The sequence below is a fragment of the Talpa occidentalis genome, unplaced genomic scaffold, assembly GCF_014898055.3.
Source record: "Talpa occidentalis isolate TD23 unplaced genomic scaffold, MPIMG_talOcc4v2.1 talOcc4.2, whole genome shotgun sequence".
NCBI lineage: Eukaryota > Metazoa > Chordata > Mammalia > Eulipotyphla > Talpidae > Talpa > Talpa occidentalis.
In genome coordinates, this window is record NW_023602073.1 from 141,245,888 (window position 1) to 141,268,093 (window position 22,206).

Here is a 22,206-nt window from a genome sequence, read left to right on the forward strand (position 1 = left end):
ACCAATTGCAGCTTGACCAAAAAAGCCATGGAGAGTTCCAGGCACGCCCTTGGAGCCATGGTGGGCCTTGTCTCCCAAGCATGAGAAATCACTTCCTCCAGAGGCAGCCAGTCTCCTGCCCGAGGTGGACCTCCAGCCACAGGCCCTGCCTCCTCAGTGAGGTCAGCGAGGGACACCAAGGGCGCTGTCCCAGCGGAGGAAACTGGCTCCCCTGGCCACCTCTTGAGGAAAGGGGCCTCACCAGGCGGGCAGATCCGGGCGCAGGCTGGCAGCCTGCCCGGCCACGGGTCGTAAGGCAAGACAGGGACTTCACCGGCGGTGGCTGGACTCACTCCTTAGGGCTCTCCCACGGGCGCGCCAGGCCTTTGGCATCTCCGCAGCAGGACGGGCCTGGAGACCTCGCAGAGCAGAACGCAGGGCCCGGGGTCAGGACGCCGTCGGCCTGGTGGGGCGCGAAGAGGCTGCGGCGCGCGGCGTGGGGCGGTGCCCGCGCGCCCCCCTCCTGGGCCTCGACGGTCGACGGGCCCCTTAAGGCTCGGTGGGCCCAGCCGGAGTCCGCCCAGGCGGCGGGGCGCGGCGGGAACCCCCCTGGCCCCTCTGCGGGCGCCCAGGGATGGTCGGGCTGCCGGGCCTGGGGGCGCAGGTCGTCCTGCGCGTCCCCCGGGCGGTACCCGCCCTGCAGGCCCGACCCGGAGGCCGGGGACGGCGGGGCCGCGGGCGCCGCCCAGTCGGGACGGAGCGGCCCCGGCGCGAGGCGGCAGCCGGCACCCGAGGGGGGCGCCGCGAGGAGCCCCGGGTGGTCGCCGAACTGCAGCCGCGAGAAGCGACCTTCCAGGGCCGCCACGGCCGCCGCGCCCCGGGCCGGGGGCAGGCTGGGCGCGCCGGGCTCGCGCGGGCCGGGCCAGGCGGCGGCGGGGGAGCACCCCGGCTCCCGCCCCGCGGGGTCCCGCCCGGCCCTGGGCCGCCCCGGCTCGCCGCCCGCGCCCCGCCAGGCCCGCGTCTGCGCGCGGAGCTCGTCTGCCACGGCCAGCTGCGTCTGGCGCGGCCTCTCGGGGTGGTAGAACTTGCACTTGATGCCGTAGGTGCACTTCTTGCCTGGAGGGAGCAAGGGGGAGAGGGCATGAGCGCTCAGACCTCGGGCCTCGGGGAGGCTGGGGCGCCATCTGGCCAATGGCCGTCCTGCGCTTGCTGCCTTGCTTCTTGGGGAGTCCGAGGAGGCCCCCAGGTCCTACGCAGACCTACCAGGATTGGAGCAGGAGGAAGTGGGGAGCCCTGCCCTGGGGCAAGGTGGACTTAGCTGCAGCACCCCCTTCCTGCTGCACCCCCTTCCTGTGGTGTGGGGTGCTGACATGGTAACCCCAGTGTTACCACACCCAGCACAGGGTGGGTGTAGTCGGGGAGCTCCCTTTGACCAGGAACTGAGACCAGATCTCTGGATCCAGTGGCCTTCAGCTCGCTTCCCCAAGGACCCTCTGCTTCAGGCCAAGATCGGAGGTGGGGAGTGGGTGCTCATGGCACAGGTTGCGGCTCCAGGGCTGCCTCAATTTCCATTCTTGTCCATATCCCTGGACGACCTATTGCCCCCTCCTTACAGACTATTCAGCAGGTTATCAAATGTGTATCCTCCAAAGCTGATACTCCTGAGAAGTGAAAGAGTAAGATGGGCCCAGCTGGATGTGACTGACTTAGAATACCACCTGAGCTTTCATGGCACTTCTAGACACATAAATATCAAGAACAGGGGATATTAAATGACTTGCTGAAGTAAGTTGTGAAAAAGCAGTTTAGACGGTTGGCATCCCTGAGGGCTCTAGGATAGAATCCTGAACTGTTTGTGACAGAAAGACAGCACTGACCCAAGCCCATAGTGGGGTGTGTGTGTGTGTGTGTGTGTGTTTGTGTGTGTGTGCACAGGATGCAGACATAGGTGCCAGGATGCCAGCTGAAGGGACTGAGAAAAGGGAGGTTGGGGGTACCCACAGGTATAACAGAGGCTAATTGGCTAAACAGGTCTCAGATCCTAAGGACACAAAAGAAGAAAAAACTTACCTAAACTTTTCTCTGAGACTTGCTTTTACGGAGATGCTTATCAAGTAACCCTGAGCTGGGCCTCCAGCCCCTTTGAAATTGGGAATCTACAAATGCAGAGGAGGGGGCCTACCCAGAGGCAGGGGCTCACCAACAGAAATTCAAATCCCCAGTTAGGTGAAAAAAGCCTCTCCGTCCTTCCCTGTGCATGACGGCCTGTATCTGGCCAATGAACTTCAATCGGACGCATGATTCTTTGCTCCCACACCACTTTACAGTCAATAAAATGTAATTCCTTTGTTCTTAACCCTAGTCCTCAAAACCTAGAGAACCTCATTCCCTTTCTTAATTGGGAGGGAAGACTTGAATCTTCTACCTCTTGCCAATCAATCTGCAATAAAGTTGATTTCTCGTCTCAAAAACCCTGTTGTGCCGTTGTGACCTGATCTAAGCGCCTCAGGTAGCAAACCCCTCTGCTTGGGAAGATGCCCCTCTGCTTCCCAGACAGCTTTATAGTGCGTGTGGACCCTCACACATCTTGCCACGCAACAGGTGTTCGGGCCATCAGTTCATCCTTAGAACTCTGCCGGGAGACACTGCCCAGAGAGGTTGCTTCCTATCCAGGATCACACGGCTGGTTAGGGCCAGTGCCTGGGCCAGAACCCACGTAGCTGACTGCCAGCCCAGAGCTTCTGCCTGTGACTTGCATTGTGACTGCCAGGCCCAGACACAAGGCCCTGAGCAGGGACCACAGCCAGGGGCTACCCACCGTAGGGGCAGTGCTGCCAGGACGGCTCAGGGGGCTTGGGTTTCTTGCTCAGAAAGTTGCTCAGGGTGGGTCCCCGGCGGCCCAGGGGGTCATCAGGAGGCATGAACCTGGAAAACAGGCAGAGGGAGGCGACGTCAAGACCCACAAGGACTTCCCACGTGAAGACCAACAAGGGCACCTATATGGAGAGCAGAGCTGAGTCACCCCAAAAAGGAAGGGTAGCAGTAGGCACAGGCTCCTCCTGGGATCCCCATCCTCGGCTCCTATCACCAAGGTGTTGTCAGCACATTTGAAAGCTATGCAACCCTTTCTTCTCACAAACCCATGCGGCGCCCAGTGCAGAGCCTGGCAGGCAGCCCATGGGCCTCCCCCAAGTGCTTCCCCTGTGCTGTTCAGGCCAGCAGTGCCCGAAACACAGCAGATCCTCCAATCCAAAAATGGGCAGAAGAGCTAAAAAGAAACTTCTCCAAAGAGGAAATGCAAATGGCCAACAGGCATATGAAAAAATGTTCAACATCACTTGTCATCAGGGAAATGCAAATCAAAACTACCATGAGATACCATCTTACACCAGTGAGAATGGCACATATTAAAAAAACTAGCAACACCAAATGTTGGCGAAGTTGTGGAGAAAAAGGAACTCTCCTGCACTGTTGGTGGGAGTGCAAACTGGTCCAACCACTATGGAGAGCTGTGTGGAGATTTCTGGACCTACTAAATATAGAGCTTCCATATGATCCAGCAGTTCCACTCCTAGGTATTTACCCAAAGGACACAGAAACATCAATTCCAAAGAGCACCTGCACCCTATGTTTATAGCAGCACTGTTTACAATAGCTAAGCTTTGGAAACAACCCAAATGCCCCAAAATAGATGACTGGATCAAGAAGATGTGGTACATATACACCATGGAATATTACTCAGCAATCAAAAAGATAAACTCATGCAGTTTGCAGTGACATGGATGGAGCTGGAAGGGATCATGCTCAGGAAACAAGTCAGAAAGAAAAAGAAAAATACCGGATGGTCTCACTCATAGCAGGAATTTAGAAAACCTAAATAAGGGACCAAGGAAAAGACTAATTATAATAAAGAAAAAATCAAAATCAACAAGCAGCTATAAACCAGAGACACACTATGGGGGGGGTGAAGAGGGATTAGGGTCAAAAAAAGGGGAGGTGGGAATTGTATAGGGAATATAACCAAAATGAAAATGCATACATTCTGCAAAAATGAAAAATGATGTAAGAATTATATTAAATAAATAAATAAATAAAAACCCCGGGCTCCGGGCTTCACACGAAGCCGGCAAATCAGGACTTCCAATTGTTCAGGAATTTGAATTCAAAAAACCTCCCGACTTTCGCCCCAGTAGAGAAGCACAATTGCTCCAGGGTTCCCTGGGCCCACGTAAGCTGCCTTCCCGGTGTCTCAACACAAGGTCAGAGGCTTTGGGGGCTACACACAGATCTGTGAGGCTTCAGTCCCGTTTTTCTGTGTGTTGCCCCCAAGCACCGGGTGTAGAGAGGTGAGGGATAAATATTGCACAGAGTTTGAGACACCAGGTGGAGTCAGTGATGAAGTGGATCCCACACACACAGGCTCCACCCCTCCTCTACAAATTGGGGGGCTCTAGGCTCATCACAGCGTCTGGGGTGGCCTGACAACAACAACAACAACACGTGTTCTCCGACACCACCCAGCCCCTGGCTGCCCCTGGTGTTAGGATGGAATGCCTCCTGGGTGCCCACAGGCCAAAGGGAAAGCCACATTCCTGAGAAGGAAGGCACCCCTTGTTGAACATGAGCCTTATTTTTATCTGAATACTTTTGCTCCCAGGAGACACTTACAAATGCCCCACTCACAGGGTGGTGGGTTCTAATGGGGTCCGATGTTATGGGGTGCTGTCCCCTGAGAGTGACAGGGTCACACAGAGACCCACCCTGCTGACCACCTCCGTCCAGCCGGCCTGCCCAGAGCTGGACTAGCCCAGCAGGCGCATAGCTCAGCTACCAGGACACAGTTGGCTTCTCAGAGTCAGGCCTTGACCAAGAGTCCAGGGAGCTGCCCACTGCGCTTTTATCAGTTCCCAGAGGCTTTGCCTCCTGCTCTCTGCTGGTCATGGCCACTGTGAGCTGGGCCAAGGCATCCTGTGGATATGCCCCAGGTTGGGAGCGGGCATTCCAGCCCACAGGCAAGCAGGCAGTGGGGCAGGCTCTGCCTCTGACAAGCAGAGGACCGCCTGGCAGCCCCTTTGCAAGGTCCCAGTGCATCCTAAGACACAGGCCCAGGCCCCAAGCTTTTATCATGTGAGAGGAAGCCATGACCCATCAGACTTGAGAGGATTGTCTGGAACCTACAGTTAGCAGATGGGCCAAATTCCTCTGGGGTCTGAGCCAGACAGAGGGTGCCACAGGCCTTGTACATGTGGAGATGCCCAGGGAGGCTGCTGTAAGCATCTGCCCTAGGGCTTCAGAGGGAGCCTCCACTTCTTCGGTGCAGGCCAGGCGGGAACAGGCAGCACCATGTCCTGGATTGACCTGAGAATACAGGCTACAACTCTCTCCAGCCCTCACACCCATCTCAGTTAGTGTGATTCCTCCAAGTACAGCTAATTCAGGGTGAAGGATGTTCAGCTCAGCAAAGGAGCATGATTTCCCCACAACACACAGCCAGGAAAGGGGACAGCCTAGGTCTGAAACCTCACATGTTGCTACCAAAACCCCCCCAGTCCTTCCTACCGCCCGGCAAGCTTCGGGTCAGAGCTGGCTGGTGACAAGCAAATGGCCTGGCCCAGCCACCACAGCCTCTCTCACCCCTCCTCCCGCCCCAGGCCGCGCCCCTCCACACTCATTCTCTTGTCCCCCACGGGTGCCCGGAGGTGCCTGTGCCTTGGGACACGTGGCAGAGGAGACACACACAGTCCCAGCCCTCCCAGGGGCAGCAGCTGGTCTCAAGCCACAGGGCTGAGCGCCCGTCAGAGCCCAGAAAGGCCCGAGCTGCCCGAGGCTAGAACAGAGCTGAAGGGAGCGCTCGTGTGCCCTTGTCTCTTCCCGCTGGGTCTCCAGCTTTCCCCGACAGGGCCAGCTCCACGCCGCCTGCCTACCTGGGCCCCCAGCCTGGCCCCTGCGTAACTGAAGGCTTCCTCCCACCCAAGCTCGCCCTAGGACCCCCTCACCCAGCCCCTGCGGAGCAGATCGGCCTTGCAGCCCCGGCATCCTCTCCCGGCCGTTGCTGGTGGGCCCAGGGTGGACCCGACCCAAGGGAGCCCACAGCGAACAGAGAACCAGCCAGATTGTCCGGTGTTGAGACTGAGTCCTCTCCGGGCGGGGAAGGCTCTTCCAGCCCCAGGGAAAGAGGATGTTGCCCACCCCCATCTGTAATTCCAGAACTTAAAAGAAAAAATAAAATAAAATCAGGACGGGAAGTGCCACAAAGTTCAGATTTTCCCCCTGGTGACTGTTGCGCTGCCCCTGTTTGATACAGTCAAGTCTTTAAACCCAAGAAGTCTCTGCTGCCCAGGCCCTGCTTGGCCCACCTGCGGGCGGCCAGGTGCCGGCTCAGCGGGCCGAGCGCGGGAGCAGCAAGGTCAGGGGCAGCCGGCGCCGGACAACCATGATGGGAAAGATGGGGACCCCAGAGGGACAGGAAGAAACGGGTCGCGGGGAGAGGAGAGTGACCGGGGGGCTGTCTCCAGGAGTGTGTGTCCTTTGCTTCCTCCCCGCTGCAGCCAGGCCGGCCGGGAGGCTCCCTGCGGGTCGTCCCCCCCCCCCGCCCCCCCCCCCCCCCCCCCCCCCCCGCCCGTGTCTGGGCCCCCTGGGCCGCCACATACCGGTCGTTGACAAAGGAGAACATGAGCAGCCGCTGCTCGATGAACCACTTCCACTCGGGGTTCTCGCTCTGCAGGTCCCGGTAGTTGTCGTTGGAGACGATGACGCCGTCCTGCGCGATGGCCACCTTCACGATGTAGCGGTCGTCGTAGCAGACCACCCGCCGGCCGCTCACCTTGCGGGACGGCGTGTAGACCAGCACGGCCTGCCGCTCCAGCTCCTCCAGCACGTGCTGCTCTGCGGGCACCGGCCGAGCGGCATGAAGTGCTGTCTGCAAGGACCCCCCACCCCCAAGCACCTCCTGACAGCACTTGGCCAGGAGCCTCCACCCGGCCCCCACCTAGAGCCCAGCGCCTCAGGGAGAAGCAGAGTCTCAGGAAGATTTGACCAACAGTCTGAGGTGGACAAGGCCAGGGCTTCTGCCCTGGCTGTGTCCTGTCCTAGCGAGTAGGACCGTCAAGAAGGAAAGACACTGTCATCTAACTAGACTCCGGGGGCTCCTTAGGAGCCTGACATCCACCCCCAAGGCTCCTGCAGGGGCCCTCAGCTGACAGCTGCTGGTCCCTCTGCCGCCCAAGGCAGGAATCTGCTTGGGACACCCTCACGGTGACGCTCTAGTTAAACGACAATGTCTTCCTTCAGAAGGCCTCTTGGTCTCCCATGGGGTGCGCAGTGGCACACAACCACAGGGAGGACAATTACGGCAGCTTCACTGTCCCTTCCGGTGACTCTGCAGGGACACGAGAATGTCTCCAAGAGAGTCTGGGACACAGAATCTACAGCCTGGGTTCTGGACTCAGCTCCAGCCCTTTGAACATGAGGCTTTGTGTTTGTCTTTTGTTTTTTTAATAATTATTTTAATTTGGGGGTTATTATTTTATTCTTCCATATGTGCACATGTTCTATTCACCCTCCACCAACCACCAGTGCCCATACCCATCTGCCTCCTCCCCAGCCCCTCCCTCCCCCGCAACTTTCAGAGGTGGTTTTGTTTTGTTTTGTTTTTTAAAGATTTATTTATCTATGCATACAAGAGCTGAGGTACAGGCCAGAGATGTGGGGGGTGAGAGGATTCACCAGAGACAGAGTGGGGAACAGAACAGGCAGACTGACTGAAATACACTGCTGAGGGGAGCAGTGGGCTAGTCAGGAGAGGTCTGCTGCGTCATGTGGGTTTCTCCCTGGCTGGCCCGGCATCAAATTCATGCTGCAGAGGCTGTGGATTGCTTCATAGTGTGGTGCTTAACCCCTTGTGCCACCAGGGAGGCCCACCCTTCAGCGGTTTTGCATTGGTAGAGGTTAGTAACGCCTCCCTCAATTCGCTCACAGAGTTGGTGAGTAGACTAAGTATGTTTGTGTATGTGTGTGTGAGAGAGAAAGAGAAAGACAAACAGACAGAGAGAAACAGACTGTCTACTGCTGTTGGATCTGTATGTAAGTCTGTATGCGGGTATGGTATGGCTTCCTCTCGGGCATGTCTGGCAGTTGTAGGGAAGGACACCTTACAAGATAATGACAAAGTGATTATATCTGGTTACCATCCAACAAAGCATTGAAGACAACCTTGCCAACACTTGGCATTTTCAGGCTTTTTGAATTCTGGTCAATCAGCAGGTGTGAAGTGGCCTCTTGTGGTTTTATTGTGCATTTGCCTGGTTGCCAAAGAGATGGAACATCTATTTACAAGTGTGTTGGTGGGAGGTGGGTAGAAGTCAGGATGTCTAAGTGAAGGGCTCCTCCTGGGGCAGTTGCATCCACTCTATTCTCACTCCTGGCTCTATAGAAAGTGACGTTAGAATTAAGAAGCAGGAGGTTCTCATGTGGCTGTGGATTTTCAGAGAAAAACCATCTTAGTGTATGTGACCTGCGGAGGTGCCTGGCTGCCTGCTCCCTGCAGGGGGTGCTAGAGTGAATGTGCTAGGTCTTGCCAATCTGTTTTTTTATTCATAAATATGATCTGATTTTTTAAGGAGACAGAGAGAAAGAAAGAGAAACAGACAGAAAGACAGTCAGAGAGAGCGCATGCTATGAAGACTCCAGAAAAGTATGATTTGTGGAACTTAAGAAAATATTTTAAAAGTCTATATTGGTATATAAATCATCAAGAAGACAAGAATAACATTTTATTTTAAAGAGAGAAACAAGTAAAAATAGAGACAAACAAAAAGAAGAAACAATTAGTAAACACTGACAGATTTAAAAATAAAGTCAAAAATGTGTAGTGGGGGAAAAAAAAACAAGAAAAAGTCAAAGAAATCTTCCAGGATTATCAAGAGATCAGCTTGCCCTCCCTGATGTGGCTGGAACAATGCCAACAATGGCTTGGCATCTGATTTCTTGTTATAATAAAAACAAAAAACAACCCAAATCCTGTTTATTAAACCACAGTGTTCTGTTGTTTGTAGTTTAAAACATTCTTAGAATTCCATGGGTCTCGCTTTCCTTTTTGTGTGTGTTTTTAATGAAGACATTGGCTGAGGTATTCATATCAAATAAATGCCACTGGACCAAATGAATGTCCTTTTCAGAGTCTGCATTCTATCGGGGAGGGATGCAGATCCAGTCTCCTTGCAGAGTGTTAAAAGTCGTGATATGCAATTATTTTTGGAACTTAATCATTCACACTAAAAGATGGAATAATTTTTTCACTTAACAACCACTTGTTGAGCACCTATTATGTGCCAGGCACTGTGTTAGGTGCAAGGGCTATGAAGCAAGCTTTCCTAGTCAGTGCTTCATGGAGCTTTTATTCTTGTAAGAAAGACAAACATCATCAAAGAAATAACTAAATAGATAAACAACTGTGATTTGTGAAGTGTACCACCTCATCACTGAAGGGGTGTCCTAGCTCTTGAACATATCTGCTCCAACCTACCTCTAATAGGAGTGTCAGATCTTGGTGGTTCTTTCCTCCAGGATGGGACAAAAACTTTGATGTAGGTGTGTCCTCTGTCCCTGAACCAGTCCACAGCCAGCTGGATTCCCCGGCAAGAGAAGGCTTCTTTATTTCCATGGCTACAAAGGAAAAACAAAGAAGTCTGCGGAGACACAGGAAGCCTTCCTAGGATAATGAGCTCCCCTGACAATAACCTAAATCAGACTCATAATCAAGAGAGAATCAGGCAAATCTGAATTTTGAAAATTCTTTGCACAAACTATGTGCCGTAACCAGAACCACAAACTTATGAGAAACATGTAGAGCCTCCCAGGCCCCAGGCAGTGTGCTTTCCCAGGATTAAGAGATGATGTCCTCACATTAACTGAAGCTAATGAGGATCAGCACAACAGGGGTGAGACTAGTCAGGTGCAGAATACTTTTACCCCACAAGAAGGTTGTAAATGTGTCACTGGACTTCCCAAGTCCAAGCTAGGAAACCAATGTGCGCCACAAACACCACCCAAGACATCCATGGGGGCAGGAAGGAGAGTGGTGTGAGAGGAGGCTCAAGACCAGCAAGTGCCTTATGAGCCTTAACGGAGAATTTTTTCTTTCTCCTATGAGGAATGAGATGCCAATAGAGAGATTATAAGATCGGGGCATATGTGATTTAATGTGACATGTGAGCTGATGTATGTTTGAAAGAGCTCAATCTGGCAACACAGGGAATAATAAATTGGATAGGACCAGAGTGAGTGGAAGGTACCAGGGAGGCAGCAGTTGTCATCAAGGTCAGAATGGACAATGACTGGGGCCGATTATGTGGTGTCTAAAGAGCAGACAAGGTAAACACAAGAGGTATTTAGAAGATGAAATCTTCAGGACATGGAGATTGATTAGACATAGAGGTCCTTCTGTTAGGGGGAAAGGATGTCCTGAGATAATCTCATACAGGCTTTGTGGACCCCACCCCCACTCCAGACTAAAGCCATCAGGACATTGGGAAAGACAAATCCCATCACCACCAAGGGGAGGGTGGCTGGGACCTGAGGGTGGAGTTGGGCAGCCAGGTTGGATATAAAAACCAAACACGTGGGCCTTGCTCCCTCTCTGGCTCGCGATCGCTCGCCTCCTGGCTTCACCGCTCTTGGCTGGCGGCCAACTGAGAGCGCCATTTTGGAATTCCTGATCGGCGAATCGGGTAGGACTCATTTAAAACTTTGTCTCCCACTTTTCTCCCAGAGCTGTACATTTCCTCATTTCCCTTTCCGTTGTAAATAAACCTTTTATTAACCTTTCACGTGTGCCTGCAGTAGAGCATTGATAAGTCCTTTTAAGCGCGCGGGTGAGGACCCACAGTCAGGCACCCCGTTTTGTATCGGGGTTGCTCTACAACAGTTTGGCGCCCAGCGTGGTTTCCAAGTTACACCCGCGGTTGACCAGCCCAAAGTAACATCCCTTGCGTTGGTCACCATAAGCGCACTAGTTCCGCAGGACTAGCAGTATAATATTTGTCTCTAGTCCTGAAAAGTCTGTTTTTTTCCCTGTGCGTACAGCCCTTGTGGGTGTGTTTTGACTCAAATATGGCCTCAACCATGAGCCTATACAGTTTCATCCCTAGCCTGAGTTCTTTCAGTTTCCTTCCGGCCTTGAATTTGAGCAGCCTTCTTCCATTAAATATCACCACCAGTTTCATTAATATAAATAATTTGATGAAGCCTGGTGTATGGCATGTGATTTTACTATTGTATACATACATGGGTGGTTTACAAGCCATCCCTTTACAGACTGTGCTTCTGGGTGGTTTTTTGGTAATATGTGTAAGCGCAGTTTGCTACATTCTTGTTTCTGTGAGAGGTAGAAGTTCTACTTCACATACTGAGAATGTGCAACAACAAATTCAGGCTTTTAACGTGGCCATACAACAACTAAATCAGGTTTTTGATTTAACTATTAAGAGTATAAGGGATGAAAATCGTAATGTTTTTGAGTCAGCTTATCAAAGCATGCTGTATCAAGTGCAACAACAAAATCAGACTTTTGAGTCAGCTTTTAAAGGTATGCAGGACCAGATGCAGGCCGCCCTCCATAAATTAGATATGGCGGAGGCGAAGGCTAGGCTAATGGTGCAGAGAAAGGATAGACCTTCCCCTTTCCATGAGGACAGCCAGCGAGCAGAGTTAGAAGAGGAGGAGCATCATAGGGATTCGTTTTCTTTCAGACTGGAACCCTGGAAAATTTTCATCTGAGACTGTATCCCAGAATCCATATGTTTGATCTTCATCACCATGGAAATGGTGGCAAAAAGTGAAAGGGGGGAATTGTTAGGGGGAAAGGATGTCCTGAGATAATCTCATACAGGCTTTGTGGACCCCACCCCCACTCCAGACTAAAGCCATCAGGACATTGGGAAAGACAAATCCCATCACCACCAAGGGGAGGGTGGCTGGGACCTGAGGGTGGAGTTGGGCAGCCAGGTTGGATATAAAAACCAAACACGTGGGCCTTGCTCCCTCTCTGGCTCGCGATCGCTCGCCTCCTGGCTTCACCGCTCCTGGCTGGCGGCCAACTGAGAGCGCCATTTTGGAATTCCTGATCGGCGAATCGGGTAGGACTCATTTAAAACTTTGTCTCCCACTTTTCTCCCAGAGCTGTACATTTCCTCATTTCCCTTTCCGTTGTAAATAAACCTTTTATTAACCTTTCACGTGTGCCTGCAGTAGAGCATTGATAAGTCCTTTTAAGCGCGCGGGTGAGGACCCACAGTCAGGCACCCCGTTTTGTATCGGGGTTGCTCTACAACACTTCCAGGCCGGTCTCTGGCTGTGCAACTAGGTGATGTGTCCTTCACCGAGACAGAGAGTTCTGGAGGAGGACAAGAATTAGAAAAGGAAAGATCACGAGTTTGTTCATGTACACATACTGAGCTGGAGAAGGCTTGGTGACTTCTAAATGGGGATGTTCAGAATAGCTAGGGTTCAGAGCAGATACCTGGATGATGTGAATGCATGGGCCACCTATTTTTAAGTAGTAATTGAAGCCACTAGATGGAGAGAAATGATGGACCTGGAAGAACTCTGGAGTTCAGCAGCTGGTTATAGGCAGATAAAGAGATGCTTACAAAAGAGACAGCAAGGATTGATCAGAAAAGAAGGGAGTAACAACACTAAAAATGGAAATACTACATATCCAGCAATACCATACCCAGTTATTTATCTAAAGGACATGAAAACACCAATTCAAAATAATATATACACCCCTACGCTCACAGCAGCATTATTCACAATAATCAAGTCATGGAGCCAGCTAAATGCCCATGGACAGGTGACTGCATAAAGAAGTTCTGGTGCAGACACTCCACAGAATACTACTCAGGTGTAACAAAAGATGAAATCTGGACTTTTGCAGCATCATGATGGAACTTGAGGCGACAATGCTAAAACAAACAAATCAGAGAGTGAAAGACATTTACTGGATGGTTTCACCAGCAAACAAGCAAACGAGCTGGCCAAACACAACAAAAGTGACTCTCAAACTGTGAAAACTTTGGTAGTGAACAGAGGGGGAGAGGGAACAGGTGATAGTGCAATGCCTGGAACTTGGGTGGTGAGTGATGTGAAGTCTCCATTTATTAAAAAAAAAAAAAAGGTGAATCAACAAAATTCAGTTAAAAAAATATTCAGAGTCAGCATTTAGAAACTTCCACAGCAATTTCACTGAGTTGGGTTAAGTCTGTTGAAACCAACTTTTGAAAAAGGGACTTCTAAAAAGAGAGGGAAATAAGCCAGAAGCGGCTCCCATCATGGAAGCTATGGAAAGAAGCGGCCCAATGAAGCCTGAAGACATCCCTCGTGCTTCTCAGTGGAGATCAGTGGGGCTTTGCAGGTGAGGGAGACGGAGAACAGATTTCAAGTATAGAAAGGCAAATTCAGTTGGGCTCAGCCGTGGATGGGACACAGCCTGGCTGTGAGATTGGGTCCCTCACCACCAACAGTGTCCACCCCAGCCACCTGCACCCCTTCAGCCCTTTATCTTGTCTAGATCCTTCTTCAGCTCGCACCACAGGGCCTTTGCACTGGCCATTTCCTTTAACCCCATTAGATTATGAGTCCTCACAGCTCCATACTTCCTGGCACTTTTCAAAGTTAACATTTACACTTGCACCCCCCACACACCCCCAAAAATCACGGGTTCCTTATGCTCAACATTGAGCTCTAAGCACCAAGCAGGGTGTCTGATCATTGGTAGGGGCTCAATAACTATTTGAATAAATGAATGGCTGAGAAGGATCTGGTCTTTGAGTCACTGGAGGAAAAGCTGCCCAGGCAGAGGGCAGAGTTGGCAGGAAAGACCCAACGAAGAAAAGCCGTGGTGTGTTCCTGGGACGGAAAAAAAAGAGAACAGTGTGGTTAGAGCAAGTGGGGGAGGCTGTGTGATGAGAAGTGGGGGAGGCAGGGCTAGGCTCAGAGTGCAGACACCCCCAGGACGCTCACCTGCTCCGAGGCCCCAAAGGACAGCACCTCACTCAGGTTTGCACAGTCTGTTTCCTGGTGTAGGCGGCCCTTCCTGTTGTTTTCTCAGAGGGGATTAGAAAAGGCCCAGGTGTGTAAACAGAAAAAGGGAGTCTTTGGAAATGTTTATCACCGGTACTGGAAGTGGAAATATAAGAGAACTTTCTATATTCCTTTAGTTCCAGAAATGTTGCAGGGACCAAGTCTTGCCACCTCGATCTGGAGCTCCGTCCAGTTCAGCAAAAACAGCCCATAACTCATTGAGAAGGAGCCATGGGGCCTATGCAAATAATAAGGAGAAAATATCCAAGGGGCCGCGTGTGGTCAAGGGAGAGGAAGTTGGAAGCTTGTCCTCCTACCCCAGCGGAAGTGGAAAAAGAAAGGGGATGAAGAGGAGGAGGTCGTTCATGGGGTCCTCACCCCTGCCCCCCCCCACCTGCTGTACCCGCTGAGCCTGGGGGAGGGGAGATGAGGACGCATAGACAGGCAGTCGGAGGAGGCTGGAGGCTCTTTTGAGCACGGTCTGGGCAGAGGCAGGAGGAAAACCTGAAGTTTCTGAGATGCTCCCGCTTCTCACAGGGCTGCAGGGCTGCCTGAGGAAAGCACCATGGCTGAGTCTGAGGCCACAGTCCTCCCCGCCCCCCGCCCAAGCCCGGTGAATGGTCCAAAGCCTGGGAATGGATAAATAGGCCCTCTGGAGCGAGCCAGAACTTCAAGCAGCACAGTTCCACCATGTTCTCCATTCCAGGAGCCCCCGCACTGTCAGCAGGGCCCACAGAGGGCCCCAGAACCCCTCTCCCAGGCAGCCCCTGGTCTCAAAGCCCCATGATGCTGTTTGGGAAGGAGGGGGATGTACCAGGTGAGGGGCCAGAACCGAAGCCTCGAGTCGTTTGGCAGACGCGAGACACCGAGCTGTCACAACCCGTCAGGTTTGGGCCCGCGCCTCCCCACTGCCTAGAAAGGCGGAGAAGAGAGGACGTCTGTCGCGGAAGAAACATCTATTTTCTGTGCACACGGAAGCTGTAAAGTGGACAGCTGGTGACACCCTCACCCACAACCCACCCCCCAAACACACAAGCCTGCTTCAGCTGCACCAAAGTCTATCCTCAGTCAAATAAACATATCACGACCACAGTTCTTCTCAAACTTGTTTCCTGGGTGCTCTTTTCTCTGACAACACTTCTGCTTTTAACTGTGCAAAAGCCAACTTTCCACCCCACACCCTTGATGAGTGTGCAGTGGGGGAGGGGGAGGGAAGCCGAGCCCAATCCTTAAGAGGGGCAAAGGTCAGCAGGGGGGGACGGGGGGGGGGTTGGGGGGTGGGGTGGGGGGTGTGTTGGTCCTGACTGGGAGCACGGAGCAGAGAAGGCAGTGCAGGTGCTCAGGAGGAGAGGAGCTGAGGGACGGTGCACCATCAGCTTCATGCAACAAAAACCAGGCCCGGGCCTCTCGGGCATAGACGCCAAGATGGCGGACCCTCAGCCTACAGAGGACAGGCAGAACCACTAAGACCGGGGAAGGTGGTGCACACCTACATTCACACGCACACTCACGTCCCACAGCACCTTGGGGTAGCCAACACCTTCCCTCTGTCCCTAAGAAGTGCCCTTTCTTCCGGCTTTGACTCCAGACACAGGGAGGTGAGGGCTGCCCCCAGAGCCCCCCAGCCGGTCTCTAGAATGAAGATTTTCATTCAGGCCCATTGTTTTGCAGGATTCCCACACGCCCCACCCCAGCCTCTCCTGAAGTCTCCTTGGAGATGTGAAGATTGCCCAGTTTTAACCCTTGCCTGTTTTTCTGGCCAACTTCAAGGCCCCCTCATGGATGCACTGTTTCTAGCCACAGAAAGCCCCGAGCAGTCACCCCACAGCAGGTCCTCTCCTCCCCACATGGGATCCGCTGAGCTCCCAGTCAGGCATGAAGCAGCCACGGTCACCTGGGAGCCGCCTCGGACACAGAGAGGGAGACACAGACGCGCCAGCTGCCCTTGGTCTCACATCCTACGGCTACTCATTGACGGACACCTGGGCTGTGCCGGGCGCCCAGAGCCAGGACGCTCGCTTCCTGGAGCTCATTTTTAAGTTCACAGAGAGCCCGGCGTGCCAGGCCCCTCTGCACATTCACCTCATTTAGTCCTCACCATGAGCCCTGGAGGAAGCGACCTGCTCCGATGTGCCCTGGAGGAAACTAAACAGAGCAGCGCCCCAGCTCCCCACCCTCACGGCTGGCCTGGAAACCAAGTCCCTGGAGCTCCCCAACTCCATGTACTCCCGGCCCTCCCCAGGCGCTGCACCCAAGGGCGTCAGCCCCTTTGGAGCCCCAGGCCCCCTGCTGCTGCCACACTGTCTGGGGGAGGCCTCAGAGCCCTTGAGCTGCGGCTGTGAAGGGCGCCGGGGCCCAGAGAAGAGGAAACGGGAGCCAGCGAGCTGCAGGTTTTGAATAAAGACAGGGTGGAAAGAGGAAGTGGGTGAGCACCTGAGGCCTGGGCGGCCTGCTAGGTGTAGTCTTTTTGCAGAAGTTAACAACCTAACTCAACACAGACTGTCCTTGACTGTGTCCTAGAAGCCCCTGCGGCAGGTGACGGCTTGCAGGCAGTGGGGAGCCGGTTGGTGGTTGTCAGGGAGAGAGGCGGAGACAGGGTGAGTCTTTGGGGGTAGGAGATGTTTAGACGGTGCTTCTTACTTGGGGTTCAATTGCAGAGTCTTGGAGTTTATCATCCTCACCAAGAGATCTCCCCCCTACACCCTCCAAGTCTGGGAGAGCAGGAGGGTGAGCCGGGCTGCACCTGGTGCCTCCGCTTACGAAAGCAGATTTAGGCAAGAGCCCAAGGCTGACACTGGTCAGAGCAAATTCAGAGTCAGTAGCCAGATTGATCCAGTCCAGGAGCACCCCCCCCCGCCCACACACACACACACACACACACACGTGTCAACCACAGAGAAGAGCCCGATGGGAACTTCCCTTTTCGAGCCCGAGTATATCACTGTGGACGAATCCTTACTCCAGAACATGCCAATTCAGCTGGAGTTTGAAAACATCAACAACAACCCAAACAAAAAGTCCTGTGCTCCCCAAAGCCAGGGCACATTCAAATACACCCCTGTCTGAGGCCGGAAGAGGATATGAAATTATCAGGTGGTTTTCCCCCAGGCCAGTCCTTCAAATCACACCTTCCCTACAGTTTCCCACTGAATGTTCAACACAGTGGGCACCTGGGGGGTTGCCAGGCAAAGCAGTGCTGGCAACAGCTGGCGCATGAGAATCCATGTTCTTCCCAGTCACCACGAGGCAGATTTTAACACGCTTTCCATGAAAGGCACGCCCCTTTTTAAACCGGTTGAACATTTTTCTGAAGGTCAAGTGTATAGTGACGGGATTCAGCTCACGTCTCTTTTCTCGTACACACACACCCCTTGAAGATGGGGGATCGTGCTCGGAAATCAGTCTGTGCTACTCAATCAGGCCACTTTTCAGTACACCTGGGCCGCCCTGAGGGCTCCCAGCAGGTGGCAGCAGCAGAAGGCGGTTGTGGGCACCCATCTTGCAGCCAGAACTTGGTGAGGGAGCGAGAGGGGCGGGGCTGGGGGGGTGGCGTGGCGCAGACCCAAGTGCAAGGCTCATCCTCTGGGGGAATGGTCAGCACAGGCAGGTGTGGCCCCAGAATGAAGGCTGATGGGTCAGCGTGTCCCACCCACTGAACCTTGCTGAGACTGAACAGGGGCGAGGGGGATACACAGGGCTGGCAGTGATGCAGGCATTTGGAAAGGGCACCAAACTCAGAGCCTGGCACTTACTTCTCTGTGAAGTCTTCTGTGACCTGGGGCAAGTTTCTTACTCTGAACATTTGCAGAAGAGAAAGTCCATTAAAAGTAAAATGTATTTAAAAAAAAAAAAGATGAATTCTTGCCATTTGCAATAACATGGATAGACCTGGAAGGGATTATGCTAAGTGAAATAAGTCAGAAGGACAAGGACAAATACTGGGTGATGTTATTTTTGTGTGGAATATAGTGAAACAAAGCAAAGGGTCAGACAAAATCAACCAATACCAAAATACCAAACCCTAGATATCTGACTGTGGACTTGAGACAGCAAGACAGGGAGTGGGGAGAAGGGGAACAGATGGAAGGGGGTCCAGTGGACTAAGATGGGGGCAGTGGATGCCCTGTGGAGGGCGTAGTGACATGCATCTAAGGAGGTGTAATCCTATGCCTTTGAGTGAAATCCAGTGATTATTATAAACCAATTATTACCTCAATAAAAAAGGATAAGAAAAATGTATTTATTTCTTTTGAGCCATGTATGAATTATCACCTCGCACCCTAGAATGTTAGAGATGAAGCACAACTAAAATGTTATCATTTAGTCCAACCTCTTAATTGTATAAACAGGGCCCAAAAAAGTCAAGTGACTCATGCCAAAGCCACCTAGCCACCAAGCTGAAAAGCCACAGCCTCCCAGTCCACACAGGTCCTCAGCATATGAGGCTAGTTACTCTGAATTAAAATGAGTAAGAAGTAAACATCAGAGCCTCCCTGGTGGCACAGGGGTTAAGTCTCAGCACTATGAGGCTATCCGCAGCCACTGCAGCACAAGTTCCATTCCCAGCCAGGAGCTGACCGCAGGGTGCAGCAGACCTCTCCTGTCTCGCCCGCTGCTCCCTTCAGCAGTGTATTTCAGTCGATCTGCCTGTTCTGCTCCCCACTCTGTCTCTAGTGAATCCTCTTATACCCCCACCCTGCACCTCTGGCCTGTACCCCAGGTCTTGTATGTATAAATAAATAAATTTTTAAAAAAGCAAATGTGAAAATTCAGTCCCTTGGTCACAACAGTCACATTTTAAGTGCTTGTAGCAACACATGATGAGTGGCCACTGTAGTGGACAGCATAGGTCTAGAACTTTCCATCATCACAGAGTTCTACTGGACAGCCCCATCTGGAGGTCAGAACTCAGAACTTCAGTCTGTAGGCCCCACATTCCATCCCCTACTTCTGAACCACCAGGCTTCCTATATGAAATACATCAAGATTCAGCAAATCTGTGGGGCAGGAGAAGGCCAGGCCTCCCAGGCCTCGGTCATAAGCATTCCACACTGCATTTACAGATCCCATTAAAACTGGCCCACCACTTAGGAAATGATCCATGAAGTCTTGCTTATCAGAGCCAAGTGGATTTCTTTTGTTGGTAAAATGAGAAGATAGAAAGGTTTGTTGTTGGGTTTTTTGGTTTTGTGGTATGCTTCTATTTAAATGACTTGAGAACAAACTATGTTTCATAAAACAGGCCAACTCTGATGTGCTCTGAACTGATACATTTCCATTTCTTTTAAAAAGCATGTAGTCAGTGATCCATGATGCCCCCCTTCAGAAAAGCGTGCCCCATCCTCACAAACAGCCTGAGGCTCTGAATGTTTCATCTGTTCACGGGGAGAGAAGCCCTTGGAAGCTTCTACATAGGATGGCACAGTTGGAATCGGGTGGAGCCTGGTCTGGTGGAGCCAGGGCTGACTTGGCCAAGCCCATCCAGCCTGCATGACAGAGAATACCTCCCTCCAACAAAGCACACGCTATCTAGAAGTCCTCATCCCATCCCAGTGGTTCTTAACATTTTGTCGATCACAGACCCCATGGGTTTTCTCTGTGGAGACACACACACGGATGCGCACATTCACACTCTGTACCACCGCAGATCATTGCTGGCTTTGAAGATGGAAGGCACCAAAGCCAAGGGAGGCAGGCAGCCTCTAGAAGCTGGAAAGGACAAACATCATTCCCTGGAGCTTCCAGAAAGGAACGCAGCCCTACAAACACCTTGATTTTAGCCCAAAAAGACCTAGGCCAGATTTCTGACCTCCAGAAGTAGAACACTTTTAAGCTAATAATTTGTGTGGTGCTTCATAACAGCAGCCATAAGAAGCAACGGACACACTGAAACACAACTTCCTAAAAATGAGAAGAAAACTGTGGCTGCAAAGTCAAGCTATTGCCCTCAGTATTCACCGGCATGAGCTGCCCCAGGCTGGGGGGGCGAGGGCCACAATCACAATGGCAACAGCCACAGAAGATGCTCTCCCGCCAGGGCAGAGAGGACAGGTGCCCCAATCTGTCGCTCACCCCTCCCAGGACCAGACAGCACCGAAGCAGTATGACCTTCAAAATCAGAGGCCAGCAACATGTGTGATACTATAAAATCACAGCAAAGAATTTTCAGAAACCACATTAATAGCATTTTGAGGTCAACAGTTAACAACTAAGACCTCGGGTTAGGTTCAACCATCCATTCCTGCTCAAGGGTGAGCCCCATACTGGATCCAGCCTTCACCCCTGAGGTGCTAGCAGAGCCTAAGGGCCCTCGGGCCTGTTGAAAGCCTGGCTGGGGAGACACAGCAGCTTTATGGTAGGAGACAGCAGAGCTGAACCTCAGAGCCCAGCTTTCTCCCACACCGGTAGTGGTTGTACAATCTGTCTCCTTTTCTTCACCAGCAGGTTTCAGGAGGCAGGGGGAGGGGATGTGTGTGAGTGTGTAGACATGTGTGTGGCTGGTTGGGGTGATTTTAAGTAGCAAGTGTATGGAAGCGTTTTTGTTCTGACACATTCTTCATAATAAGCCTGAGTGACGGTGTCCGTGTGTAACCCACAGGCGGAGCACAACTCTGGGAGACAGAGCAGTGGGACTAAACGGATTTGCCCAGGATGTACCATGGCCATGTGCAAATAGAGGATGTGGTTCAAGTTTGAATTCCAAGAAACCACAGAAGACTTTCACCAAAAGTAAAACCCTCCACCACCACCCAATCTTACCAGTTTCTGAAAACTATCTGGTCCCCCAATGAGGTTGGTGATACTTTGCTGTCACCTTCTTACCCTACAGCCATCCTGCTCTGCTGACCTGGAGTCGCAGAACTCCTACAATCTCAGTCTAGAAAGGCCTTCAATTTGAGCCACATTCTCTTATGTTCAAAGCCTACTTTCAATTGATGCAACAGGAGAGGTGACTCGTCCAGCTCAGACAGAGGCCAGGCCCCATCTCACAACCCTCAGACTGTCTCTCCAGCACCCTGAGAATCTATTGAATGGAATTTCATAGATTGGCGAATTTAGACCCTTCAAGGGGCCATGTGCAATGTAAGAATGTGGTAGATACCCGGGGACCAGCCTCTCCGCCCCAGGGAAAGCAGCTCCATGGCATGTTGATAGAATCAAGGGCAGGGAGACTGGGCTGGCTGAACTGTGAATGAATGCTCAATACACACCACAGGCTGTGTAGGGACAGTCCCCAAGACTGGGCCGTCGCGGGTGGATCCCTTCCAAATGTCTCTCCTGCAAGGCCAAATCCAAAGGATCCCGAATCCCCAGGGAAAACCACAGCAAAGAATGCCCTGATGACACAGTCAAGCACTAACATAGCTCAGCTTTTCCTGAGGTCCTGGGCTCAGCGTCTGAAAAGGGAAGGCGTGTGTTTACAGCTGTGAGGGACCTGTTTCCTATGGCCCTGCCCTCTGCGCTGATGTAACGAAGCCAGGTGGCACCATAATCCGCTTGTCAGAAGAAGCCTCCGTTTCGCCCAGCCGGTGTCTGGGTGAAGCTGCCGGGGGTCTCTCCCAGTGGAACTTAGCCACGCCAGGAAAAACAACAAGGCAGGGCATGATGCCCGCATCACCAAACAACACAAAATGCCATTACACAAATTTAACCCTCGTGTCTGCCGCTCAGGGTTGGCAGCACACTTCTCACGCCTGCTGGGGAACCACAGCACCAACACCTGCTGGTGCACCCCACGGCTCCCGCGGAGGTGGCCAGTGCAGCGCAAGCACATTTACTCACCTGATCCTCATACCTTGAGGGAGTGGAAGACCTGAGAAATTTACTTTTTACTGGGCTGAGTCACCGAAGAAGAAACTGGAGATGCTACAGCTTTCCCAGGGTCGGGCAGCTGGTCAAGGACAGACATGAAGTCACATCTACCAAGGCCAACCCTGAGCTCCTCCCAACTCCCCACTGCCTTCCTCAGAAGACAGCTGTCTCTCCGGGTTAATACAATAATAGCTACCACTTGTTGAAACCCCATCAGACATTTTCAAGGCATCTGTGCAGCCCGACTCTTGTGACACTTTCTAGGGAGGTTTTGTGCCAACGTTACAGCTACAGAAAGAGAAGCTCAGAGAGGTTAAGTGCCTTACTTAAGGCCAC

The 22,206-nt window shown here is 52.3% G+C and overlaps 1 protein-coding gene across 1 annotated transcript in view; it reads right to left on the bottom strand.

Moving 5' to 3' along the window:
- Positions 1–335: 335 nt before the first annotated feature.
- Positions 336–22,206, bottom strand: part of ZC3H12D (zinc finger CCCH-type containing 12D) — a 29,484-nt gene continuing 7,613 nt past the window's right edge. The window contains exons 3-7 of the mRNA XM_037518788.2: positions 9,503–9,642; positions 6,630–6,864; positions 2,798–2,904; positions 443–1,095; positions 336–398 (exon numbers count right to left, since the gene is read on the bottom strand). Coding sequence (XP_037374685.1) covers positions 336–398; positions 443–1,095; positions 2,798–2,904; positions 6,630–6,864; positions 9,503–9,642 — 1,198 coding nt within the window. The remainder of the gene's footprint in view (positions 399–442; positions 1,096–2,797; positions 2,905–6,629; positions 6,865–9,502; positions 9,643–22,206) is intronic.